The following is a 25457-nucleotide window of genomic DNA, read 5'->3' as shown; positions in this document are numbered from 1 at the left end:
TGAGGTCATTACTTTGGGATTCAGATTTGGCTCTGCCATTGAGAAGCTTTGTAATATCAGGCAAGTCACCTTACATTTCAGATTACTCTCCTATAAAATCAAAATGATAGGAGTTCCTATTATGAGAACAATGATGGGAAAGCTCTTTAAGAGTTTAAAATATGGCTGGCGCCATGGCTCACGTCTGTAATCCCAGCACTTTGAGAGGCCGAGGTGGGCGGATCACTTGAGGTCAGGAGTTCAAGACAAGCCTGGCCAACATGGTGAAACCCTGACTCTACTAAAAATACAAAACTTAGCCAGGCGTGGTGGCACATGTCTGTAATCCCAGCTGCTCAGGAGGCTGAGGCAGGAGAATTGTTTGAACCCGGGAGGCAGAGGTTGCAGTGAGCCTGAGATCGCACCACTGCACTCCAGCCTGGGTGACAGAGTGAGACTCTGTCTCCAAAAATAAAAATTAAAATTAAGTAGTACCTAAATAAAAAGGACCATTTCTTTTAAAGTCTCTCAGCAACCTGATTAAGATATAGAGATATATCTTTATTTTAATTATAGTAAATTTAATCATAAAGGATGCAGTCACCCAAGAAGTTATATAGAAGAGGATCCAGGGTGGAATTCTAAGGAAGTGGACAGTGCCCCTCATGCTGTGTGCTCCCCCGTCATAGCATTTGTCAATGTGTATAGGAATACACACAGCACGGGTTGGCAAACTAATTAAAAACTGTTAAGAAAAGGATGGTTGGCCTGCACTGTTGGAGGCTCACATTTGTAATCCCAGCACTTTAGAAGGCTGATCAGGAGTTTGAAACCAGCCTGGGCAACAAAGCAAGATGCCATCTCTACAAACAAACAAACAAAAACATCAAACAAAAAAAAACATAAAAAGAAAAGGATGCTGTCTCAGAGCCCCACCCTCACTACCCTCACCTCAGATACTCCCTTAACCTTCTGGATAAGATATCTTAGTCCCCCAGGTCTGAGCCTTGGCTGGATCCAGGCTTGATAGGCAAGGGAGTTGCTAGGGGTCAAGGCTCATGCCTTTTTTTAACTGGGTGCCTAGAGCTCTGCCTCATCCTAATAAATCTCTAAGGAGAGATCTTTGGGTGTGTAATTCACTTGATTTTGCAACATTGTTCAAGGAATCTTCTATCAGGTAGACTTATAGAGCCCTCTAGATTAAGTGCAAACTGAAGTAGGTACCTGAGAAGCCCAATATAGGGCCTGGCCCGGTGGCTCACACCTGTAATCCCAGCACTTTGGGAGGCCGAGGTGGGCGGATCACGAGGTCAGGAGATCAAGACCATCCTGGCTAACACGGTGAAACCCCGTCTCTACTAAAAGTACAAAAAAAATTAGCCGGGCTTGATGGCAGGCATCTGTAGTCCCAGCTGCTTGGGAGGCTGAGGCAGGAGAATGGCGTGAACCCTGGAGGCAGAGCTTGCAGTGAGCCGAGATCGCACCACTGCACTCCAGCCTGGGTGACAGAGCGAGACTCTGTCTCAAAAAAAAAGAAAAAAGGAAAATCCAATGTAGCTTTTAGCATATTGGATTTGGAGTCCGAAGAGTGGACTCCAGATCAGTCATCAGCTGTGTGATCTTGAGCAGGCACTTAACTTCTCTGAGTCTCAATTCAATTCATTGAATCTTTATTGAGCCTCTGTGATATACAAGGCATATTAATCCTTGCCTTCAAGGGGTACCCAGTCTTGTGGATATAGTCATGTAAATAATTCAGATATAAAACAATCCTAGCACTTTGGGAGGCTGAGATGGGCATATCACTTGAGGTGAGGAGTTCCAGACCAACCGGGCCAACATAGTGAAACCCCACCTCTACTAAATACGAAAATTAGCTGGGTTTGGTGGCACGCACCTGTAATCCCAGCAATTTAGGAGGCTGAGGCAGGAGAACTGCTTGAACCTGGGAGGCAGAGGTTGCAGTGAGCCGCCGAGATAGCACCATTGCACTCCAGCCTAGGCGACAGAGTGAGACTCCGTCTCAAGAAATAAAAAAATAAAAGAAAAGAAAACTAATGAAGTGCTGTATACAAATTGCATGTAGAGGAAAAGACCATTTATTTTCATCAAGAAAGGGTTTGGAGCTTGAGGTGGGCTTTGTAGTATGAGCATCATCAGAGAAAGGAGGACATTTCAGGTCAAAGGAATAGTCTGCACAGAGGATACTGTGGTGTGAAGGTGAATGTCATGTTCAGGATACTGATCATAATCTGGTGTGTCTGGAGCACAGGTTGGCAAACTTTTTCTATATAGGGCCAGATAGTAAATATTTTAGGCTTTATTTTGCCATATGCGTGGGGTGTCTGTGGCAACTAAACTGCTCAGCTCTGCCACTGTAGTGTGAAAACAGCCATAGAGGAACTGTAAACGAATGGTCATGGCTGTGTTCCAATAAAATTTTATTTACCAAAACAGGCAACTAGTTGTATTTGTCCCCAGGGCCATAGTTTGCCTACTCCAGTCTAGAGCAAATAGAGAGAGAGAGTGAGTGTGTGTGTGTTGTGGGAAAGGGTGGTAGCAGGAGATGAAGCTGGAAAGGCAGGTTAAGAAAGTCCTTGGATGAAGCTGGAAAGGCAGATTAAGAAAGTCCTTGGCCGGGCGCGGTGACTGACGTCTGTAATCCCAGCACTTTGGGAGGCCGAGGCGGGTGGATCACAAGGTCAGGAGATCAAGACCATCCTGGCTAACACGGTGAAACCCCGTCTGTACTAAAAATACAAAAAATTAGCTGGGCATGGTGGCAGGCGCCTGTAGTCCCAGCTACTCGGGAGGCTGAGGCAGGAGAATGGCGTGAACCCTGGAGGCGGAGCTTGCAGTGAGCTGAGATCGCGCCACTGCACTCCAGCCTGGGCAACACAGCCAGACTCTGTCTCAAAAAAATAAATAAATAAAATAAAAGAAAGTCCTTGAATGCTGGCCAGGTGCGGTGGCTCACACCTGTAATCCCAGCACTTTGGGAGGCCGAGGTGAGTGGATCAACTGAGGTTAGGAGTTTGAGACCAGCTTGATCAACAAGTGAAACCCCTTCTCTACTAAAAATACAAAAATTAGCCAGGCATGGTAGCACATGCCTGTGATCCCAGCTACTTGAGAGGCTGAGGCAGGAGAATTGTTTGAACCCAGGAGGCGAAGGTTGCAGTGAGCTGAGATTGCACCACTGCACTCCAGCTTGGGCAACAGATCGAGACTTGTCTCAAAAAAAAGAAAGTCCTTGAATGCCAGTCTTCTGAAGTTATTATTATTAAATGTTGAGACCCAGGCTGGTCTTGAACTCCTGGGCTCAAGTGATTTTCCTGCCTCAGCCTCCAGAGTAACTGGGATTACAAGCTCATGCCACCATGCCTATCTCTATTAAAGTTATTCTTTACTCTTTATCCTGTAGGGGATGGGGAGCCATAAGGATTTTTTGAGCGAAGGAGTGATGTTATCAGAATTGTGGATTAGGAAAATAACTCTGGTGACAGTGTGGCAGGTAGTGTGAATTGAAGGTAGAGGGACCAATTAGAAGGCTAGTGTTATAGATTAAGCATGTGATAAGTTTTAGTTTTCTTATCTGTAAGGTGAGAATAGTAATACCCCCTGTCCTACCCATGTTACTGTGAGGATCCAGTAAGAAAACGAAGTGAATGTGCTTTGACACCGTAAGTGTTACAATATGTAAGAGGTGAATTGTGGCTTCTAATAATTCTGAGTAGCAATGGTAATTTTTCTGTTGTGGGAGGGAATTCCTTGGAGGTATAGTGAGGTGAATCATTTCACTGGCTGTTGTTCCCCAGTAGCTTTGGAATGAACCCCTCTTGCTATGTAGTGCCTGTGGGTTCCAGAAGAAAGTGAGCTAGACTGAACCTTAAATGTTCACCTCACCAGGGTCCCTGCTTTTTTTTTTTTTTTTTCTTCTGGAGTTACCCTTCAAAAGGTGGGAGAGAATCTTGGAAACTAGAAATGAGCCAGAAAGAATTTGACTGGGAGTTTGCTGTAAAAATTCCTGGGTTCTCCTGGTAGTGTATGCCTAACTGTGTTAGTGAAGCTGTCACTCTCTCTTCTTCAGGGGATGTTGGAAATTACTATTATGGACAAGGCCACCCAATGAAGCCTCACCGAATCCGCATGACTCATAATTTGCTGCTCAACTATGGTCTCTACCGAAAAATGGAAATCTATGTGAGTTACCAGAAGTGCTACCGCTCCCTAACCTCATCTGCTCTGGTTCCCCATATGCCATTCATTATCTCGTTTTCTCCACCACTCATTCACTCATTCATCAAATGCATGTTGACTGCTGTTACAAGGCAGGTACTGTAAATGATAAAGATTTTTGGCTGGGCATGGTGGCTCACGCCTGTAATCACAGCACTTCAGGAGGTGAAGGCAAGAGGATCACTTGAGCCTCGGAGTTCTAGGCCAGCCTGGGCAACATAGGGAGACCCTGTCTCTACAACAAAATTTAAAAATTAGCTGGCCATGGTGGCATGTGCCTGTGGTCCCAGATACTTGGGAGGCTAAGGTGGGAAGACTGCTAGAGCCTGGGAGGTCGAGGCTGTAGTGAGCTATGATTGTGCCACTGCATTCCAGCTTGGGGGGCAGAGCAAGACTCTGTCTTAAAAAAACAAAGCCAGGTGCGGTGGCTCATGCCTGTCATCCTAGCACTTTGGGAGGCTGAGATGGGCAGATTGCTTGAGCCCAGGAGTTCAAGACCATCCTGGTCAACATGGCAAGACCTCATCTCTACAAAAAATTAGCCAGGCATGGTGGCACATGCCTGTAGTCCCGGCTACTTAGCAGCCTAAGGTAGGAGGATCATTTTGAGTCTGGGAAGCAGAGGTTACAGTGAGCCGTGATTGCACCACTGTGCTCCAGCCTGAGCGACAGAGTGAGACCCTGTCTCAAAAAAACAAAACAAAACAAAAAAACCAAAAATTTAATGCCTAAATAAGAGTGATTGGGACCATGTTGAAGCAGATGCCAAATCTCTAGTTATTAGAGAGTATAGATGGTCTAACCTGTAGATTCAGCTACAGGTGATTTGTCACTGATCTTTGAGATTTTAAAGAGAAGCTGGAAATCCGGATTATTATGTAAAATCTCCTAGGTTTAAAATGTTATCCCAAGAAACCTTGTCTGTACAAAAAATACGAAAAAAATTAGCTGGTATCCTGGCCTGCACCTGTAGTCCCAGCTATCTGGGAGGCTGAGGTGGGAGGATCACTTGAGCCTGGGAGGCCAAGGCTGCGGTGAGCCATGATTGCACCACTGCACTCCAGCCTAGATGACAGAATGAGATTTTGTCTCAAAAAAAAAAGTTAACTCAGAGTTTTTGCTTTTTGGTTTTTATTTTAAGCATGTATACAAACCAAACACATTAGTACATCTGTAGACCAAATAGGTCCAATGGTTCCCAGTTTTAACCTCTCTGGAGACAGTGAGGAGGAACAAGTGAAGGGTTTTAAATGAAAGAGAGATAGGAAAGGGCATGTATTTTAGAAGCAGGGAGGCTAGGTAAGTGGCTGTTACAAGAGTCCAAATGAGAAAATAAAGAGGGGCTGGAGGTGATGTTGCCTTACTACATAAGAATCTGTGGTTAAAGTCTGTTTCTACAGCTTGAGTAACCTACCAACAGTGGTATTTTTGTCACCATTCCAGAGACTGAAAGGAGATGAGTGTTCTTTCCTAGATGGCCTTGTCATGTCTCTGGAGCCAGTGGAGGCAACTGGGGAAGCAAGGAAGGAAAGTAGAGGAGTAGACAGACCTTGGGACTACGGAGCTTTTTTAGGTGTGAAGGCAGCTGGGAATGAAAAACAGAAAAGGCAGAAGATATTTTTAGGTACTCTAGGGAGCAGACTATCTCTGCTCCCTAGAGCTCTGCTCCCTGCAGGCTGGAGTGCAGTGGTGTGATCATAGCTCACTACAGCCTTGAACTCCTGGGCTCAGGTTATCTTCCCACATCAACCTCCCAAGTAGCTAGGACTACAGGCAGGCACCACCATGCCTGGCTTTATTTTATTTTTTTCTTTTTTTTGAGACAGGGTCTCACTCTGTCACCCAGACTAGAGTGCAGTGGTGCAATCTTGGCTCACTGCAACCTCTGCTTTCTGGGCTCAAGTGATTCTCCAGCCTCAGCCTGCCAAGTAGCTGGGATTAAAGGTGTAAGCCACCATGCCTGGCTAATTTTTTGGTAGAAATAGGGTTTCACCATTTTGCCCAGGCTGGTCTTAAATTCCTGAGCTCAAAGCAATCCGCCTGCCTCGGCCTCCCAAAGTGCTGGGATTACAGGCATGAGCCACCATACCCAGCCTCTCTTGGCTAACTCAGAAAAATTTTTTTGTAGAAACAGGGTCTTGCTGTTTTGTCCAGGCTGGTGTCAAACCCCTGGCCTCAAGAGATCTTCTTACTTTGGTCTCCCAAAGTGCTGAGATTATAAGCATCAGCCACCATGCCTGTATTCTTTTTAAAAAATTATAAAAATGATTTTTATTTTTTACCTGCAGTTCCAAGCACAGTATGTTTTAGTTTTACATGTTTGATTGTTAAATAGATGGAGCCATACAGTATTTATTATGTGACTGACTTTTTTTGCTAAACATGTTCTTGAGACTCACCCATGTTGATACATGTAGCTGTATTTATTTTTACTGTATTTCATTGAAATAAATGTATTCTAGTCTGTTATCTCTTTGATGAGCATTTGATTTGCTTCTGGGGTTTGACTATTGCAAATACTGCTGCTATGAACTTCCTTGAACATGTCTCTTGATGCATATATGCTAAAGTTTCACTAAAGGATATACTAGGATTAGAATTGGGTCAGGACATATGCACATATTCACCTGTGTTAGATAAAGCCAAAATGGTTTCCAATTGCCAGCTATGTAGGAGAATTGCAGTTGCTCTGAGTCCTTGCCAACACTTGATTTTGTCAGATTTCAATTCTGTTGCTAATTTAGGTAGACATGAAATGGTATCTTACTATTATTTTAATTTATATTCCCCTACTGAAATTCCTATTCAACCTTTTTGCCCATTTTCCCATTTGGTTGTCTTTTTTTTTTTTTTTTTTTTTCCTGAGACAGTGTCTCACTCTGGCACTCAGGCTGCAGTGCACTGATGCGATCTTGGCTCACTGCAACCTCTGCCTCCCAGGCTCAAGCCATCTTTCCACCTCAGCCTCCTGAGTAGCTGGGACCACAGGTGCATGTCACCACACTCGGCTAATTTTTATATTTTTGTAGAGATGGGGTTTTGCTGTGTTAACCAGGCTGGTCTGAAACTCCTAGGCTCAAGTGATCTGTCCACCTTGGCCTCCCTAAGTGCTGAGATTACAGGCATGAGCCACAGTGCCTGACCCATTTCTTTTATATATTAAATGTCCATTTTTATTCATTCATTGTATATATACTCATCAAGCACCTACTTTGTGCCAGGCAATATGTGTGTGTCTGGTTTTGGGCTCTCTGTTCGGTTGACTTGGTCTGTTTATTGACCCATATGCCAATACCACAGTGGCTTAATTACAGTAGCTTTATATTATAGTAAGTCTTGTTATCTGGTAGCACAGTCCTCCCACTTTGTTCTTCTGAAAAAGTGATTTGGCTATTTGCCCTTTCACTTTTTTTTCTTTTTCTTTTTCTTTTTTCTTTTTTTTGAGACAGAGTTTTGCTCTTGTTGCCCAGGCTGGAGTGCAATGGCGCGATCTTGGCTCACCGCAATCTCCGCCTCCCTAGTAGCTGGGATTACAGGCATGCGCCACCACGGCCAGCTAATTTTGTATTTTTAGTAGAGATGGGGTTTCTCCACGTTGGTCAGGCCGGTCTCGAACTCCCAACCTCAGGTGATCCGCCCGCCTTGGCCTCGCAAAGTCCTGGGATTACATGTGTGAGCCATGGCGCCCGGCCTCTTTTTCTCTCTTTTAGAGACAGGGTTTTACTCTGTTGCCTGGGCTAGAGTGCAGTGGCACAGTCATAGCTCATTGCAGCCTCAAGCTCCTGGACTCAAGTAATCCTCCCTCCTCAGCCTCCTGAGTAGCACTTCTTTTTAATTTAATTACGATTTTGATATACTAATTCACCAAGGTCTATGTAGATCTGATTCTGTTGTTTGTTGTTGTTTCTGTAGGATCCTGGACTGTGTTTCCTGTGTATTTTGTGATTTTTGACTGTGGGATAATGCAGTAGCCCACTCTTATCTGAGGGGGGATACTTTCTAGTACGCCCAGTAGATTCCTGAAACCATGGATAGTACTGTATCCTATATATGTTATATTTTTTCTAATACGTACATACCTCTGATAAAGCTTAATTTATAAATTAGGTACAGTAAGAAATTAACAATATACTAGGACAATTATAGCAATAAGCCGTTTACAGTTTCATGCATAGAAGATTCATTCCTGGCTGGGCGTGGTGGCTCATGTCTGTAATCCCAGCACTTTGGGAGGCCAAAGCCGGTGGATCATCTGAGGTCAGGAATTCGAGACCACCTTGATTAACATGGTGAAACCCCATCTCTACTAAAAATACAAAATTAGCCGGATGTGGTGGCGCATACCTGTAATCCCAGCTACTCAGGAGGCTGAGACAGGAGAATCATTTGAACCTGGGAGGCAGAGGTTGCAGTGAGCTGAGATCTCACCATTGCACTCTAGCCTGGGCAACAAGAGTGAAACTCCTTCCCAAAAATAAAAAAAAAGAAGATTCATTCCTACTGTAGATCTTAGCTCTTAGCGACTTCAGCACAGGATTTTTTTCTTTCCTTATATTGAGAACTTCAACCTTTTCATGTAAAGGAAGCACAGCACAGCTTCTCTTTGGCATATCAAAATTGCCAGCATCACTACTCGTGGACTTCGGGGCCATTATTAAGTAAAATAAGGGCTTCTTGAATACAAACAGTGTGATACCTTAATAATTGATCTGATTACTGAGAGGGCTACTAAGTGACTCACAGTTGGGTAGTGTACAGTGTGGATATGCCAGATAAAGGGATGATTCACACCCAGGGGACAGAGCTGGATGTTACAAAATTTCATAACAAATGGTTCACAATTTGAAACTTATGAATTGCTTGTTTCTGGCATTTTTCATGTAATATTTTTGGACAGTGATTGTGTGTAACTGGAACTGTAGAAACCAAAACTGAGGATAAGAGGTCACTGCTGTATTCTTTGGAACTTTGAGTCCTGGGATGAAGATGGATTGTTAGAAGGTGATTTGCTTTTACTTTGTAAAAGAGGTGGCATTTGAGATGAGCCCTTTCCTTCAGAGATTTGGGATAAGGGATGAATTTCAAATAATAGGAAGAACATGAGCACAGACACTGTTGAAAAGCTCTATACCTCTCTAGATCTTAAGGAAGAGTTGTTTGGAGTATAATATTTGTGAAAGAGAGCAGGGGCAATTAAATTGGGAAAGGAACCTTGTGAAGTTTCTTGATTGCTATATCAAAGAGCTTAGAGTCTTTACTTCGGGCCGGGCGCAGTGGCTCACGCCTGTAATCCCAGCACTTTGGGAGGCCAAGGTGGGCGGATCACCTGAGGTCGGGAGTTTGAGACCAGCCTGACCAACATGGAGAAACCCCATCTCTACTAAAAATACAAAATCAGCTGGGCATGGTGGCACATGCCTGTAATCCCAGCTACTAGGGAGGCTGAGGCAGAAGAATAGCTTGAACCTGGGAGGCAGAGGTTGCAGTGAGCCGAGATCATGCCATTGCACTCCAGCCTGGGCAACAAGAGTGAAACTCCGTCTCAAAAAAAAAGAATATTTACTTCGTCAACAGGGTGTCATTGAATGAGAGCAGTACATTAACGTTTTAAGATTTTTGTGATACCAATATGGAAGATGGAAGATGATACGGCTGGATAGAAATAGGACCAATTAGGAGGCCAAAAATACTCCAAGTGAGATTTAATTTGTGTATGGGTTTTGTTTTGTTTTGTTTTTTTAATTTTTATTTATTTATTTTCTGAGACGGAGTCTTGCTCTGTCACCCAGGCTGGAGTGCAGTGGTGCAATCTCGGCCCACTGCAAGCTCCGCCTCTTGGGTTCATGCCATTCTCCTGCCTCAGCCTCCCGAGTAGCTGGGACTACAGGCACCTGCCACCACGCCTGGCTAATTTTTTGTATTTTTAGTAGAGACGGGGTTTCCCTGTGTTAGTCAGGATGGTCTCGATCTCCTGACCTCGTGATCTGCCTGCCTCAGCCTCCCAAAGTGCTGGGATTACAGGCGTGAGCCACGGCGCCTGGCCTGTTTTATTTTTTTAGATAGGGGGTTGCTCTGTCATCCAGGCTGGAGTGCAGTGATGTGATCACAGCTCACTGCAGCCTCACCCTCCTGGGCTCAAGTGATCTTCCCACCTCAGCTTCCTGAGTAGCTGGGGCTACACTGTGTGCTACTATACCTGGCTAATTTTTGTATTTTTTATAGTGATGGGGTTTCACCTTGTTGCCCAAGCTGGTCTCAAAGTGCTGGGCCCAAGCAGTCTGCCCCCCTTGGCCTCCCAAAGTGTTAGGATTATAGGCATGAGCCACCACGCCCAGCCAAGAGTTAATTTGTTAGGTCAACAGTTATTCATTGAGCAGCTGCTATATGTCAGGCACCATGCTTGTTGCTTCAAATAAAGGTAGAACCTGCTCCTGGCCTCCCAGAGTAGACCAAGCAAACATGCAATTTCTATGCAGTTTGGTGAGTGTTATGATAAGGGAAGTACAGGCTTCTCAGGGTAGCATTTCAGAGAGTTACTTAACTGAGATTCTGAGAGGTCAAGGACAGCTTTTTGGGGGAATTGGCTTTTCTTCTCTTTCTCTCTCTCTCTCTTTTTTAAGAGACAGCCTTGGCCAGGTGCGGTGGCTCACGCCTGCAATCCCAGCACTTTGGGAGGCTGAGGCAGGCGGATCACCTGAGATCAGGAGTTCAAGACAAACCTGGCCAACATGGTGAAACCCTCTCTCTACTAAAAATACAAAAATTAGCCGGGCATGGTGGTGGATGCCTGTAATCCCAACTACTCGGGAGGCTGAGGCAGGAAAATCGCTTGAACCTGGGTGGTGGAGATTGCAGTGAGCTGAGGTCGCGCCACTGTACGCCAGCCTGGGCAACAGAGTCTCAAAAAAAAAAAAAAAAAGCCTTGCTCTGTTGCCCAGGATGGAATGCAGTGGCTATTCATAGGTGAGATTATAATGCACTATAGCCTCAAACTCCTGTCTGTGCTCAAGTGATTCTCCTGCCTCAGCCTCCCAAGTAGTTGAGACTACAAGTGTGTGCCTGGGTTGACTTTTCATTTGCAACCTAAAGGTTGAGTAGAGGGTGTGAAGAGAACAGTGTTGTAGGTCATAGCATGTATAAAGGCCTAAATGTGAGAGAGATGGCCCTTGGGGAAGTGCAAGCAAAATGGTGCTTGGCAGATTGGCACAGTGAATGAGATCAATTCAGTCTCTCAAACATGTTTTATTTAACTCAAAGTATTTTAAGGGCTTTAGGTTAGTGGCCAACATTTAAAAAATGAAATTGTCCAGAAAGGATCTGGCAGTTGGGCCCAAATTCCCTCATGGCAGCCATCAGCTAGAGCTATGTAAATAAAGATTGTCCTTTGCTCACCAGTGTTTTGTTTATGTTTGTTTTAAGCTAGCTAAACTGACTGGCGCTTATGAGTGATTTGAGTTTGGTGTTCCCTGGCATACAGCACAAAATATTTAGGTGAGTGTAAGAGGGGTGAGCAGGGATCAGATTATTCTGGTTTTCCAAGCCAGGTTAAAGAGTTTGAACTTGATATTTTGAGTAATGATGCCTTTGAAGTGTTTTTAGAGGGGAGTGACATGATTCAGTTTGCATTTTAAGACTGATAACTCTATAACAGGCACAGTGACACACGCTTGTAATCCCAGCTACTAGCAAGGCTGAGGCAAGAAGATCACTTGAGCCCAGGAGTTCGAGACCAGCCTGGGCAACACAGGGAGATTATGTCTCTAAATAAAAAAGAAAAAGACAGGCCGGGCGCAGTGGCTCACGCTTGTAGTCCCAGCACTTTGGGAGGCTGAGGCGGATGGATCACCTGAGGTCAGCAGTTTGAGACCAGCCTGGCCAACATGGTGAAACCCCGTCTCTACTAAAAATACAAAAATTAGCCGGGAGTGGTGGTGGGCGCCTGTAATCCCAGCTACTCGGGAGGCTGGGGCAAGAGAATTGCTTGAACCTGGGAGGCGGAGGTTGTAGTGAGCCAAGATTGTGCCATTGCACTGCAGCTGGGTGACAAGAGTGAAACTCGGTGAAAAAAAGAAAAAAAAATAGAGAGACAGAGAGAGAGAAAGAAACAGGGAGAGGGAGGGAGAGAGAGAAAGACAAAGAAGGAAGGAAGGAAGAAAGGAAGGAAAGAAGAGAGAAAAGAAAAAAAAAGAGAGACAGAAAACTCTGCCTGTAGTATTCAGCATAAATTAACAATGGTTAAGAAGGAGGCTAGGATACCAGTTAGGAGATTGTTGCCAGAATCCAAGTCAAAAAAAGTGGTAGCCCAGGATGGAAGTGGACAGATTTGACAGATAATACATTGGTGGTAGTTTCAAGAGAAGTTGAATGTAGCGGATGAAAAAAGAAGAATCAAAGATGATTCTTGCCTGGTGTGGTGTGGTGGCTCATGCCTGTAACCCTGGCGCTTTGGGAAGCCAAGGCCAGCAGATCACCTGAGGTCAGGAGTTTGAGACTAGCCTGGCCAACATGGTGAAACCCTATCTCTACTAAAAATACAAAAATTAGCCGGGCGTGGTCGCGGATGCCTGTAATCCCAGCTACTCAGGAGTCTGAGACGGGAGAATCGCTGAACTTGGGCAGCAGAAGTTGCAATGAGCCGAGATCGTGCCATTACACTCCAGCCTGGGCGACAGAGTGAGACTCTGTCTCGAAAAAAAAACAAAGATGATACCCTGGCTTCGATCTTGAACAACTAGGTGGTTGGTGCTGAGAATAGGAAACCCGGGAAAGAAGGACATAGGAAAAATAGGGTAGTAGATGCAATCAAGATTATGGAGGCATAATGAGAGAGATTGGCAATGGATTGAAACAGGAAGGCAAAAAAGGACAGAGTTTAAAATGACACTTAGGTTTTCAGCCTGAGTGGATGTTGGTATCATTAACAAAAATAATGAAAGAGAACTTCTGGAAGTTAAGTGGAATTTGAGTGTTTCTAGGCTCTCAACAACAAATTGTTGAGTCCAGTTGAATTTGAAGTGCCTTTAGGATTTGTGGGTGGAGCAGACTGAGAAGCTATTTGAACTGTGAATCTGGAGCTCAGAACTAAGATCAAAATGGAGTTTGTGCAGTCATCTGTGTAGAAGGGATAGCCAGACCAAAGTTTTGATGACATTAGGAAGAGAGTAAAGGGCTTAGTATAGTAAAAAAAACAACTTGGTATTTGGAGCTAAGTCTTTTTTCTTTCACTGTGGGTGTTTTGGTTTGCCTTTTTAGAGACAGGGTCTCACTATGTTTGCCCAGGCTGGCCTTGAACTCCTGGGCTCAAGTGATCCTTACATCTTAGATTCCTGAGCAGCTGGGACTACGGTGCATGCCACTGCATCTGGCTTCACTATGGCTGTTTTTGATAAAACAGTATCTGTCGTTCAGTCTTATTATGCCTCATTAAATTAAGTGAGGATTAAATGAGAGTCAAAATACCCAGAGCCAGATCTCTGGATTCCTTCCAGTTTACCAGCTGTGTAACCCCAGGCAAATTACTTAACCTCTCTCTTCTATAGTTTCCTCCCTGTGAAATAAGGATAATAATAGTATGAAATTTTTTTTAAATTTTTTCTTTGTGATGGAGTTTCACTCTGTTGCCCAGGCTGGAGTGCAGTGGCATGATCTAAGCTTACTGCAACCTCTGCCTCCTGGATTCAAGCAATTCTCTGCCTCAGCCTCCCGAGTAGCTGGGTTTACAGGTGCCCGCCACCACACTCAGCTATTTTTTTATATTTTTAGTAGAGATGGGGTTTTACCATGTTAGCCAGACTGGTCTCGAACTCCTGACCTCAAGTGATCTGCCCCGCTCAGCCTCTCAAAGTGCTGGGATTACAGGCATGAGCCACTGTGCCTGGCTATGAACTTTTTTTTGTTTGTTTGCTTGTTTTTTGAGACAGAGTCTCGCTCTGTTGCCCAGGCTGGAGTGCAGTGGCACGATCTGGGCTCACTGCAACCTCTGCCTCCTAAGTTCAAGTGATTCTCATGCTGCAGCCTCCTGAGTAGCTGGGATTACAGGAGCCTGCCACCACGCCCAGCTAATTTTTGTATTTTTTGCAGAGATGGGATTTCGCCATGTTGGCCAGACTGGTTTGAAACTCCTGGCCTCAAGCAATCCTCCCGCCTCGGCCTCCCAAAATGCTGGGATTATAGGCGTGAGCCACCGCACCTGGCCATGAACTTTAAAAGGTGTTTTTTTTGTTTTGTTTTGTTTTTCAGAGATGGGGTCTTAGGAATCTGAACATATTCTGGCCTGGAGAGATTGCCCAATAACTTATTTAATTTAATTAATTAATTTATTTATTTGAGATGGAGTCTCGCTTTGTTGCCCAGGCTGGAACGCAGTGGCATGATCTCAGTTCACTGCAGCCTCTGCCTCTGAGTTCAAGCAATTCTCCTGCCTCAGCCTCCTGAGTAGCTGGGATTCCAGGCACCTGCCATGACGCCCGGCTAATTTTTGTATTTTTATTGGAGATGGGGTTTCGCTATGTTGGCCAGGGTGGTCTTGAACTCCTGGCCTCAGGTGAGCCGCCCACCTCGGCCTCCCAAAGTGCTGGGATTACAGGTGTGAGCCACTGCGCCTGGCCCCGATAATTATTTTAAAAAAGAGAAAAAGACAGGGTCTCACTATGTTGTCCAGGCTAGCCTTGAAGTCCTAGGCTCAAGCGATCCTCCAGGGCTTAGATCTTTAAAAGGTTGTTGTAAGAATCATATGAGATAGCGTTTAAAGTGCCTGAAAGAGTGACTGTCACAGAGGAAACAATAAATGTTGGCTGTGTATTGAAAATGCTTTATAAACTGCAGAAAATATGGCAGGTTCTCAAATAACATCACTTCACTCAGCATCATTTAGTTATAATGTTGAGGAGAAAAATAACTGATTCCTGGCATGGCCACTATCTGTATGGTGTTTGCATATTCTCCCCATGTCTGTGTAGGTTTTCTTCGGGTACTCCATTTTTCTCCCACATCCCAAAGATGTGCATGTGAGGTGAGTTGGCATGTTTCCATGGTCCTAGTCTGAGCAAGTGTGGATATGGGTGTGAGTGCACCCTGTGATGGAATGGCGTCCTGTCCAAGGTTGGTTCCTTGTGCTGAGCTGCGGGACAGGCTCTGGCCACCCTTGGAAATGAATGATTGAATTCAAATTATTGTCAAATAAAAATTCATAAAGTAGACAATAATCATACAGATGCACAACAACAAAAGATGTGATACAGAAACACTCAGCGAGCCTGCCATATTTGTTATTGTTCGTTTTTGAACTGCATGATGGTAGAAGGTTCTCCTTGCAATTTTAACTTTGCATACATTTATTATTTGATTTAATCCACCATCACAACAACCGCCATCACTCAGTGATTCACCAAAAATTGGGTAAATAATAATGTATATTTTTTTTGAGACGGGGTCTTGCTCTGTTGCCCAGACTGTAGTGCAGTGGCAAGATCACAGCTCACTGCAGCCTGGACTTCCCTGGGCTCAGGTGATCCTCCCACCTTAGCCTCTTGAGTAGTTGGGACTATAGGCAAGTACCACCACAGCCAGCTAATTTTTTATATTTTTGTAGAGACAGGGTTTCACCATGTTGCCCAGGCTGGTCTCAGACTCCTGGGTTCAAGTGATTCACCTGCCTCAGCCTCCCGAAGTACTGGGATTTTCGGCATGAGCCACTGCACCCAGCCAAATAATGATCTTCCTTGTTTTTATAAATATTTCTTAAATATAGGGATATTTCGCCGGGCAAGGTGGCTCATGCCTGTAATCCCAGCACTTTGGGAGGCCGAGGCGGGTGGATCACGAGGTCAGGAGATTGAGACCATCCTGGCTAACATGGTGAAACCCCGTCTCTACTAAATGTACAAAAAATTAGCCAGGTGTGATGGCGGGCGCCTGTAGTCCCAGCTACTTGGGAGGCTGAGGCAGGAGAATGGTGTGAACCTGGGAGACAGAGTTTGCAGTGAGCCGAGATCGCGCCACTGCACTCCAGCCTGGGTGACAGAGCAAGACTCCGTCTCAAAAAAAAAAAAAAAAAAAAAGGGATATTTCACATTTATTTCAGTATTTGATGTTTGAAGTGTTTTGGGTCTTTATTTAGAATTTTAGTGATGTTTTTGTGACAGAAGTATGCTGTAGGAGCTTAAGTTCTTATTTATATCAATTAGCCTATGGTAAAATTGGTTTCTTTATACATTGTTTTGTCTACAGTTACAATTTCCAAGAACCGGTGGATGACATTAAGTGAGGACTTTTGTTGTATTGGTAATTAGAAAGGCAGAGGGTCATGTTTGAAGAAGACCTACCTTTAAGGGATGGGAGGAAAAGGAAAGAATTTTAAAAAGGGAAGGAGGAGTCAGAATGTTGGGATAACCAGGAAATTAGCTTGTCAAGGAAGTGTTAGTGGGGAGGATGTGATCAAAATTGTTGATGTGATGACTTATAAAGGATTTCCCATCTGTTTCAGTTTTCATTAGATACCCTTTTTTCGTGAACTCTTGGAGCCATTTTGTCCATAATTTTGTAATACATATATATACATATATATTTTTTTTAATTTATTTTTTTGAGAGGAAGTTTCACTCTTGTTGCCCAGGATGGAGTGCAGTGGCACAATCTCAGCTCACTGCAACCTCCACCTCCCAGGTTCAAGCGATTCTCCTGTCTCAGCCTCCCGAGTAGTTGTGATTACAGGTGCATGCCACCACGTCCAGCTAATTTTTGTATTTTTAGTAGAGACCAGGTTTCATCATATTGGTCAGGATGGTCTCGAACTTCTAACCTCAGGTGATCCACCTGCCTCGGCCTCCCAAAGTGCTGGGATTACAGGCGTGAGCCACTGCACTCGGCCAGTTTTATATAATAATAAGTAATGATTTTATAGGCCGGGCGCAGTGGCTCATGCCTGTAATCCAGCACTTTGGGAGGCCGAGGAGGGCGGATCACCTGAGGTCAGGAGTTCGAGACCATCCTGACCAACATGGTAAAACCCCATCTCTACTAAAAATACAAAAATTAGCCAGCGTCGTGGTGGGCGCCTGTAATCCCAACTACTCGGGAGGCTGAGGCAGGAGAATCGCTTGAACCCGGGAGGCAAAGGTTGCAGTGAGCCGAGATCGTGCCATTGCACTCCAGCCTGGGTGACAGAGTGAGACTCCGCTTCAAAACAAACAAACAAACAAAAAAAACGAAAAAAAAGGTCGGGCACGGTGGCTCATGCCTGTAATCTCAGCACTTTCGGAGGCCGAGGCGGGCGGATCACGAGGTCAGGAGATCAAGACCATCCTAGCTAACACGGTGAAACCCTGTCTCTACTAAAAATACAAAAAAAATTAGCCAGGCGTGGTGGTGGGCGTCTGTAGTCCCAGCTACTTGGAAGGCTGAGGCAGGAGAATGGCGTGAACCCGGCAGGCAGAGCTTGCAGTGAGCCGAGATCGCGCCACTGCACTCTAGCCTGGGAGACAGAGCGAGACTCCGTCTCAAAAAAAAAAAGTAATAATTTTGTAAAGCACCTTACAGTTTACAAAGAGATTTAACAACCTCTTCCAATTCTCTCAACTTCCCTGTGTGGTCCATGTTGTCCCTGTTTAGTAAATGAGGAAATGGAGGTTCAAGAGACAGTAACTTGCCTAAGCAACAGAGCTTGAGCTGCTGTAGGTCTTCTGATACTCTGTCTCCTTTGATAATCTTGTTTGCCTAGTTAGATTGTAAATTTCTTGAAGCCTGAATCTAACCAGTTATTTCTTTTTATTCTTTATAGCACCTAGCTCCATGCTGCGCAGGAAATATAAATATTCAAACTAGATTGAGTGGACTGGCCGTGGTCAAAAATAACTTGCCCTTTCTCCCTTCTGCCCTCTAGCGCCCTCACAAAGCCAATGCTGAGGAGATGACCAAGTACCACAGCGATGACTACATTAAATTCTTGCGCTCCATCCGTCCAGATAACATGTCGGAGTACAGCAAGCAGATGCAGAGATGTAAGTCCATTCTGTTCCCTCACACTCTGAAGCCCCCAGTTGCATCTCCCTTTCCACTGTAGAGGCCCGTTCTGCCGTCCTCGCACCTCCCATTCAGTGGACACCTGATTTCCCCTACCTCCTAAAGGTGCCAGAGTGCTTTTTCCCCTCAAGTCGGATTTTTCATGTTTCCTGATTTGTAAACGATAGAGGTAGTACTTTTTCTGGTTATGTTCACAACACTGTCCCAAGAGTACTGTAATTATTGTAGTGGAAAAAGCACTGACCTGGGACGGGGAGACAATAGATACAGTAAAATTTAACTCTAACTCTCAGCTGAGTGGGCAAGTCACTTCCCCTCAGATTCTTCTTTTGTAAAGTGGGCTGGGCCACATGATCTCTAATTTCTGTCCAACTGTAACTGTTTTGACTTAGTGGGTATTAATTGAGAATTTAGAGGCCACTCAGGACAGATTCTAGATGGTGTAATCTTTGAGATGAGGTGATGCTGCCCCTGATCCCTTGGACTTGAACTTCAGAGCAGGTCCCATCTTGGAAGCCACGCTTAGTTTGTAGGAATCGTGGGAATTATTTTAGCTGTGAGGGGGGGAAAAAAAGTATTCAAATTTGGGACAAAACTATCATACCTGACTTCCCCCTTGTGTTATTTTAGAAATTATCTCTTAGCACCTAAGACTTCATATAGTGTAACAGCACTGTCCAGAAGAAGTTTTGATTAACTTATGACAGCTTATATGGAAGTGTCAGAAAATATGCGGCACTTGTTTGTTGCTGCCGACCACAAGGTAGTCTTACTCCCAAGGAATAAAGTTATTTATAACTATTATTACAACTAATAATAACTGTACAGTGGTATTGATGGCAGAACCACAGAGACCTTCCTTGAAGCATTAAGCTTCTTTGCTACCGACAACTCCAGGAGCTGCCAGCTGCTGTGAGTGAGGTGTTTGCTCTCTGAATTGCAGGGTCTTATTTCCCTCCAAGATGAGGCAAATTCATGCCTTTCCTTAGGTGGCTTTAGAGGTTTCCATAACCCATTTAGGCCAAGGATCAGGCTCTACTCTCAGCAGAGTGGGCTCTCACTAGAGGAGCAACTTGCTATTAAAGTAAGAAAATAAGCTTTCATGTCTTAGTTTGAATCCTTGGTTTCCTAGCCCCTCTGGTGTTATTTCCCGCCCCTGCCACTTTTTTTTGAGACAGAGTTTCGCTCTTGTTGCCCAGGCTGGAGTGCAATGGGGCGATCTCTACTCACCACAACCTCCGTCTCCCGGCTTCAAGCGATTATCCTGCCTCAGCCTCCTGAGTAGCTGGGATTACAGGGATGTGCCAACACGCCCGGCTAATTTTGTATTTTTAGGTTTCTCCATGTTAGTCAGGCTGGTCTCAAACTCCCGACCTCAGGTGATCCGCCAGCCTCGGCTTCCCCAAGTGCTGGGATTATAGCCTGAGCCACTGTGCCTGACCTGTTTTCCCTCTTTAAGAGGAAGACAGGACAGGCACAGCGGTTCATGCCTGTAATCCTAGCACTTTGGGAGCCTAAGGTGGGAGGATTGCTTGAGCCCAGCCAGGAGTTTGAGACCAGCCTGGGCAACATAGTGAGACCCTCATCTCTACAAAAAAATTAAAAAATTAGCTGGGCATGGTGGTGCACACCTGTGGTCCCAGCTACTCAGGAGGTTGAGGAGGGAGGATCTTTTGAGCCTGGAAGGTCGAGGCTGCAGTGAGCCATGATTGTACTACTGCACTCCAGCCTGGGCAACAGAGCGAGACCAAAAAAAAAAAAAAGACATTAGTGCCTATTTCATAGTCAAGGATGGGGGAATAAGTGAAGATAATATATTTAAATATATATAATATATCTACCCTCAATGAATTGCTTTTGCTATTTTTGCTATTGCATAATCACTTTTGCTATTATGACTTACTATTTTTATTATTTACAAACTTATCAAGGCAGACAAAATACTATGCCCTGAGGAGTGTGCAGGTTCTGCTCTGGTGTGCCAATTTTTCCAAATCCAGCATTCTAAAGTTGTACATTAAAAAATTCAGTCTGGCTGGGTGTGGTGGCTTACGCCTGTAATGCCAGCAGTTTGGGAGGCCGAGGCAAGCAGATCACCTGGGGTCGGGAGTTTGAGACCAGCCTGGCCAGCATAGTGAAACCCCGTCTCTACTAAAAATACAAAAATTAGCTTGGTTTGGTGGTACATGCCTGTAATCCCAGCTACTCAGGAGGCTGAGGCAGGAGAATTGCTTGAACCCAGGAGGCAGAGGTTGCAGTGAGCCGAGCTCGTGCCACTGCACTCCAGCCTGGGCGACAGAGCGAGACTCCGTCTCAAAAAAAAAAAAAAATTCAGTCTGGGCGCCTATAGTCCCAGCTACTTAGGAGGCTGAAGCAGGAAGATTTCTTGAACCCAGGAGTTCAAGGCCAGTCTGGGTAATATAGTGAGACCTGGTCTCTAAAAAAAAATTTTCTAATTAAAATAATTAGGTCTTGGATTTTTCTGTCATCAGAAATGGGGGCAGGAAGAATAAGCCTCTCTAAGAACTTCAGAGTACCTCACTGAGTTGATTCGTAGGGTTATGGAGGGTCAGAGTAGACAGAGACTTTAGATGTCACTTAACACAGTGCTTTATAACCTGGGGTATCTACCAAGACAGTAATGAGCCCTTTTTAAAAAAAGAATTATTTTTATTTTTATTCTTGTTTTTAGAGATGGGGTCTTGCTTTGTCATCCAGGGTACAGTACAGTGGCAAGATCATTGCTCACTGCAGCCTCAAATTCCTTATTCCTTAGCTTGCCCTTTTAGAATATGTACCAATATCTAACCTAGGCGCTGGACATGGTAGCATGCACCTGTAATGCCAGTGCTTTGAAGGGCAAGGGAGGAGGGATAGCTTGAGGCCAGGAGTTCAAGACCAGCCTGGGCAGCATAGTGAGACCCCATCTCTTATTTTATCTTAAAAAAATAAAAATAAAAAATTAGTTGTGTATGGTGGCACATGCCTGTGATTCTGGCTACTCAGGAGCCTGAGGCAGGAGGATCCCTTGAGCCCAGTTCAGGGCTGCATTGAGGTATGGTCTCATTTAGCCACCACACTCCAGCCTGGGCAACATAGCAAGAACTCGTCTCAATAAAAAAAAACACACATGGCCAGGCATGGTGGCTCATGCCTGTAATCCCAGCACTTTGGGAGGCCGAGGTGGACGGATCACGAGGTCAGTACATCGAGACACCATCCTGGCTAACACGGTGAAACCCCATCTCCACTAAAAATTTACAAAAAATTAGCCGGGTGTGGTGGCAGGCGCTTGTGGTCCCAGCTACTCGGGAGGCTGAGGCACCAGAATGGTGTGAACCCGACAGATGGAGCTTGCAGTGAGCCGAGATCACGCCACTGTACTCCAGCCTGGGCGACAGAGCGAGACTCCTTCTCAAAAAGAAAAAAAAAAAAAACCACACACACACAAAAACATCCCACACACCTCATCTAGGAAGTTATGCTTGTGATAAGATCGAGTAAATCAGGTTTCCTTGCTTGTGGCTGAAATGTAATAAACCCTTTCTGGTCACTTTGAGAGCCTTGACCAGAAGTTCTGACCTAATATTTAGCAAGTGAAAATGGGAACACAAATAAATGCATTTGGGGGCTTTTGGTGAAAACATGATAAAAGGGATTGGTAAAAAATTGGGAGACATTCTCATCCATTTTACAGACATGTAAACTTTCCCAGTCACACAGCAAGGTGATGGTAGAATGCAGAATGGAACTCTAGTCCCCCAGTTCTGTAGTTTTAAAAAATATAGTGTATATAAAATATTTTAGACACACAGGCCAGGCAGGGTAGCTCATGCCTGTAATCCCAGCACTTTGGGAAGCTGAGGAGGGTGGATCACTTGAGGCCAGGAGTTTGAGACCAGCCTGGCCAGCATGGTGAAACCCTGTCTCCACCAAAAGTACAAAAATTAGCCGTGTGTGGTGGCATATGCCTGTAATCCCAGCTACTCGGGAGGCTGAGGCATGAGAATTGTTTGAACCTGGAGGGCAGAGGTTGCAGTGAGCCAAGATCACGCCACTGCACTCCAGCCTGGGCGACAGAGCAAGACTCCATCTCAAAAAAAAAAAAAAAAAAAAAAAAAAAACAGATAAAGAAAAAAACATATTTTAGACACACACAAAAAGCATCAAAAAATAATATAATGCACTTTGGGAGGCCGAGGCGGGCAGATCACGAGGTCAGGAGATCAAGACCATCCTGGCTAACACGGTGAAACCCCATCTCTACTAAAAATACAAAAAATTAGCCGGGTGTGGTGGCGGGTGCCTGTAGTCCCAGCTACTTGGGAGGCTGAGGCAGGAGAATGGTGTGAACCCAGGAGGCGGAGCTTGCAGTGAGCTGAGATTGCGCCACTGTGCTCCAGGCTGGGCAACAGAGCAAGACTCCGTCTCAAAAAAAAAAATAATAATAATATAATGAACATCCATATGTGCCCAATACCCAGCCTGAGAAAGAAAACATTATCAATACAGTTGACGCCCCCTTGGGCATCTTTCCTTGATCACATACCCTTTCTCTCCCACTCCCCCAGCCTCCCACCCCATTACCAGCACTGCCAAGGTATAAGCACTATCCTGAGGTTAGTGTTTAATCTTCCCATCTCTTTGCAATGAGCATTTGACTGCCTTCTCTGCCTACGTCTGCTTCCATCTCTCACCCAGTATTGCTTCCCTTTAGTCTAAAGCTAGTATGAGAATGAGAAAAGCGTTTATAGCAGAAAGAGAGAAAACCCATGGAGAAGTCTTCCCTAGCCTCACAGATTAGCTCACATGAGTATCTGCTCTTCCGTTTGCCCCCTTTCCATCTCTAATCATATAGCTTATTCACTAGGAATAAAAGGGCTGGTCATTTGAGCTACATGTTGGTTTGGTGCCTGAAGAAAAATATATTTTTTTTCTCACGTCCAAAACACCCATTCCTTCCCATGGAGGCTCCGTATCCCAAATAAGAGTATAAACAAAGCTTTGGAAACGCAGGCAGGCCAAACCCTGTGCAGGAGGAAGTGGCCAGAGAGGGAAATCAGTTGCCAATGGATAAACAGCCGGGGCCCAGGGACCAAAGTTCTTATTTACACAGCCTCCCAGTGTTTACCCAGGAAGTGAGGAAGAGACCCACCCGCTGCACACTACCTCATGCAGCCATGCTTCTTCCTCAGAGCACCGGATCTTGGCACCCTCCAAGTTTAGTGCAGAACCAGAGCTGGTAACTCTTGTGGTTATTGTAGATCTTGAGCTTCAACTGTGTCTTGAGATTTTACCAGCACAATCCAAACTGAGCTCTTCTGCTCTCACCCCAGGGCTGCTCCTTCCTCTACTTTTGGAAATCTTGTTGATAACAGTGGGTACAGTAGAAGGCTGAGCAAGAGAATAAGTATGCAGCCCCACACCTGCCTCTGACTTCCTGTAGCTCATTGATGTCTCAGCAGTTACTTTTTTTTTTTTTTTTTTCCTGAGATGGAGTCTCGCCCTGTCACCCAGGCTGGAATGCAGGGGTGCAATCTCGGCTCACTGCAACCTCCACGTTTTGGGTTCAAGTGATTCTCCTGCCTCCCGAGTAGCTGGGATTACAGGCACATGCCTGGCTAATTTTTGTATTTTTAGTAGAGACGGGGTTTCTCCATGTTGGCCAGGCTAGTCTCAAACTCGTGACCTCAAGTGATCCACCTGCCTTGGCTTCCCAAAGTGCTGGGATTACAGGTGTGAGCCACCGCGCCCGGCCAGTAGTTACCTTTTCTGTAAGAGGAGATTTGGAGCTATAAGGTTCCTCTAGGTCTGTGAGTCTACAGCCTCCAGGTGTGCTTTCCTTCCTGTTTTCATTTCATTTGCCTTATTGTTTGCATATGTTTCCACATTATGTACTACTTGGTACTTTTACCCCATTAGGCCCGAAATAACTTTACTCCACTTGTCACTGTGAATGTAGCAGTAAGACACTGGACTACGGGAGTCAAGACATCGGGACCCTGATTCTGGTTCTGCTACTGCCTGGTTTTATAACCTTGGGCAAATCACTTAACTTCTCGGTATCTGTTTGTTCCTCCGCACAGTGGGGTTGATATCTGTCTTGTCCAGCTCATAGAGTTGCTGTGAGGATCAAATGAGGTTGTATATGTGAAAGGACTTGGAAAAGGGCCAGGATATATTTTCACAGGCTTTTAAGACACACAGACTGGCTGGGCACGGTGGCTTATGCCTGTAATCCTAGCACTTTGGGAGGCCGAGATGGGCAGATCACAGGGTCAGGAGTTCGAGACCAGCCTGGCCAACATGGTGAAACCCCGTCTCTACTAAGAATGCGGAAATCAGCCAGGTGTGGTGGCGGGTACCTGTAATCCCAGCTACTCGGGAGGCTGAGGCAGGAGAATGGCTTGAAACTGGAGGGCGGAGATTACAGTGAGCCAAGATCACTTCACTATACTCCAGCCTGGGCAACAAGAGCAAAACTCCGTCTCAAAAAAAAAAACAGACTAACCAAAGCTTGAGGCTTGCATACTGCTTCTGCCATTTACTAACAGCTCACCTCTCTGAACCTGTTTCCCTACTTATTTATTTATTTATTTATTTTGAGACAGGGTCTCACTCTTGTCTCGCCCAGGCTGGAGTGCAGTTGCGCGATCTCAGCTCACTGCAACCTCTGCCTCCCGGGTTCAAGTGGTTCTTGTGCCTCAGCCTCCCAAGTAGCCGGGATTACAGGCAGCTGCCACCACACCTGGCTAATTTTTATGTTTTTGGTAGAGATGGGGTTTCTCCATGTTGCCCAGGCTGGTCTTGAACTCCTGGCCTCAAGTGATCCTCCTGCCTTAGCCTCCCGAAGTGCTGGGATTACAGGTGTGAGCCACTGTGCCAGGCCCTGTTTCCCGACTTATAAGATGGGACCAAATCTTACCTCAGAAGCTTGTGTGAAGATGAATGATCTCGGGTATTTAACGCATGTAGCGCAGTGTCTGGCGTGTTGTAAGTGCGCAGTGAACGATAGTTCTCTGGGTGTCTGTTCTTGCCCCTTGTTTGTCAGCTGGCGTGAGGGCCAGAGGATAAGTTTTTCTCCCTCAAGAAACGAACCAACATTTTCCAAGTTGCTAACTGCTTCTCCGTATTAGATTTTTGTTAATTTTCTGACCAGTGGGTGAGGTGGGATATCAGTTTTGCTTGTTATAGATAATGGGCTAAGACCAGGTGTGATG

The 25457-nt window shown here is 45.2% G+C and overlaps 1 protein-coding gene across 2 annotated transcripts in view; it reads left to right on the top strand.

The window, feature by feature from the left end:
• Positions 1-25457, top strand: part of HDAC1 (histone deacetylase 1) — a 41715-nt gene that overhangs the window by 6644 nt on the left and 9614 nt on the right. For both annotated transcript variants that reach the window (XM_004025370.4, XM_063700707.1), the window contains exons 2-3: positions 4070-4182; positions 18098-18215. In XM_004025370.4, the coding sequence (XP_004025419.3) occupies positions 4070-4182; positions 18098-18215 (231 nt within the window). The remainder of the gene's footprint in view (positions 1-4069; positions 4183-18097; positions 18216-25457) is intronic.

Source organism: Gorilla gorilla, chromosome 1, assembly GCF_029281585.2.
Source record: "Gorilla gorilla gorilla isolate KB3781 chromosome 1, NHGRI_mGorGor1-v2.1_pri, whole genome shotgun sequence".
Taxonomy (NCBI): Eukaryota; Metazoa; Chordata; class Mammalia; order Primates; family Hominidae; genus Gorilla; species Gorilla gorilla.
The sequence above is the reverse complement of the archived record's forward strand: the minus strand, read 5'-3'. Positions and strand labels throughout refer to the sequence as shown.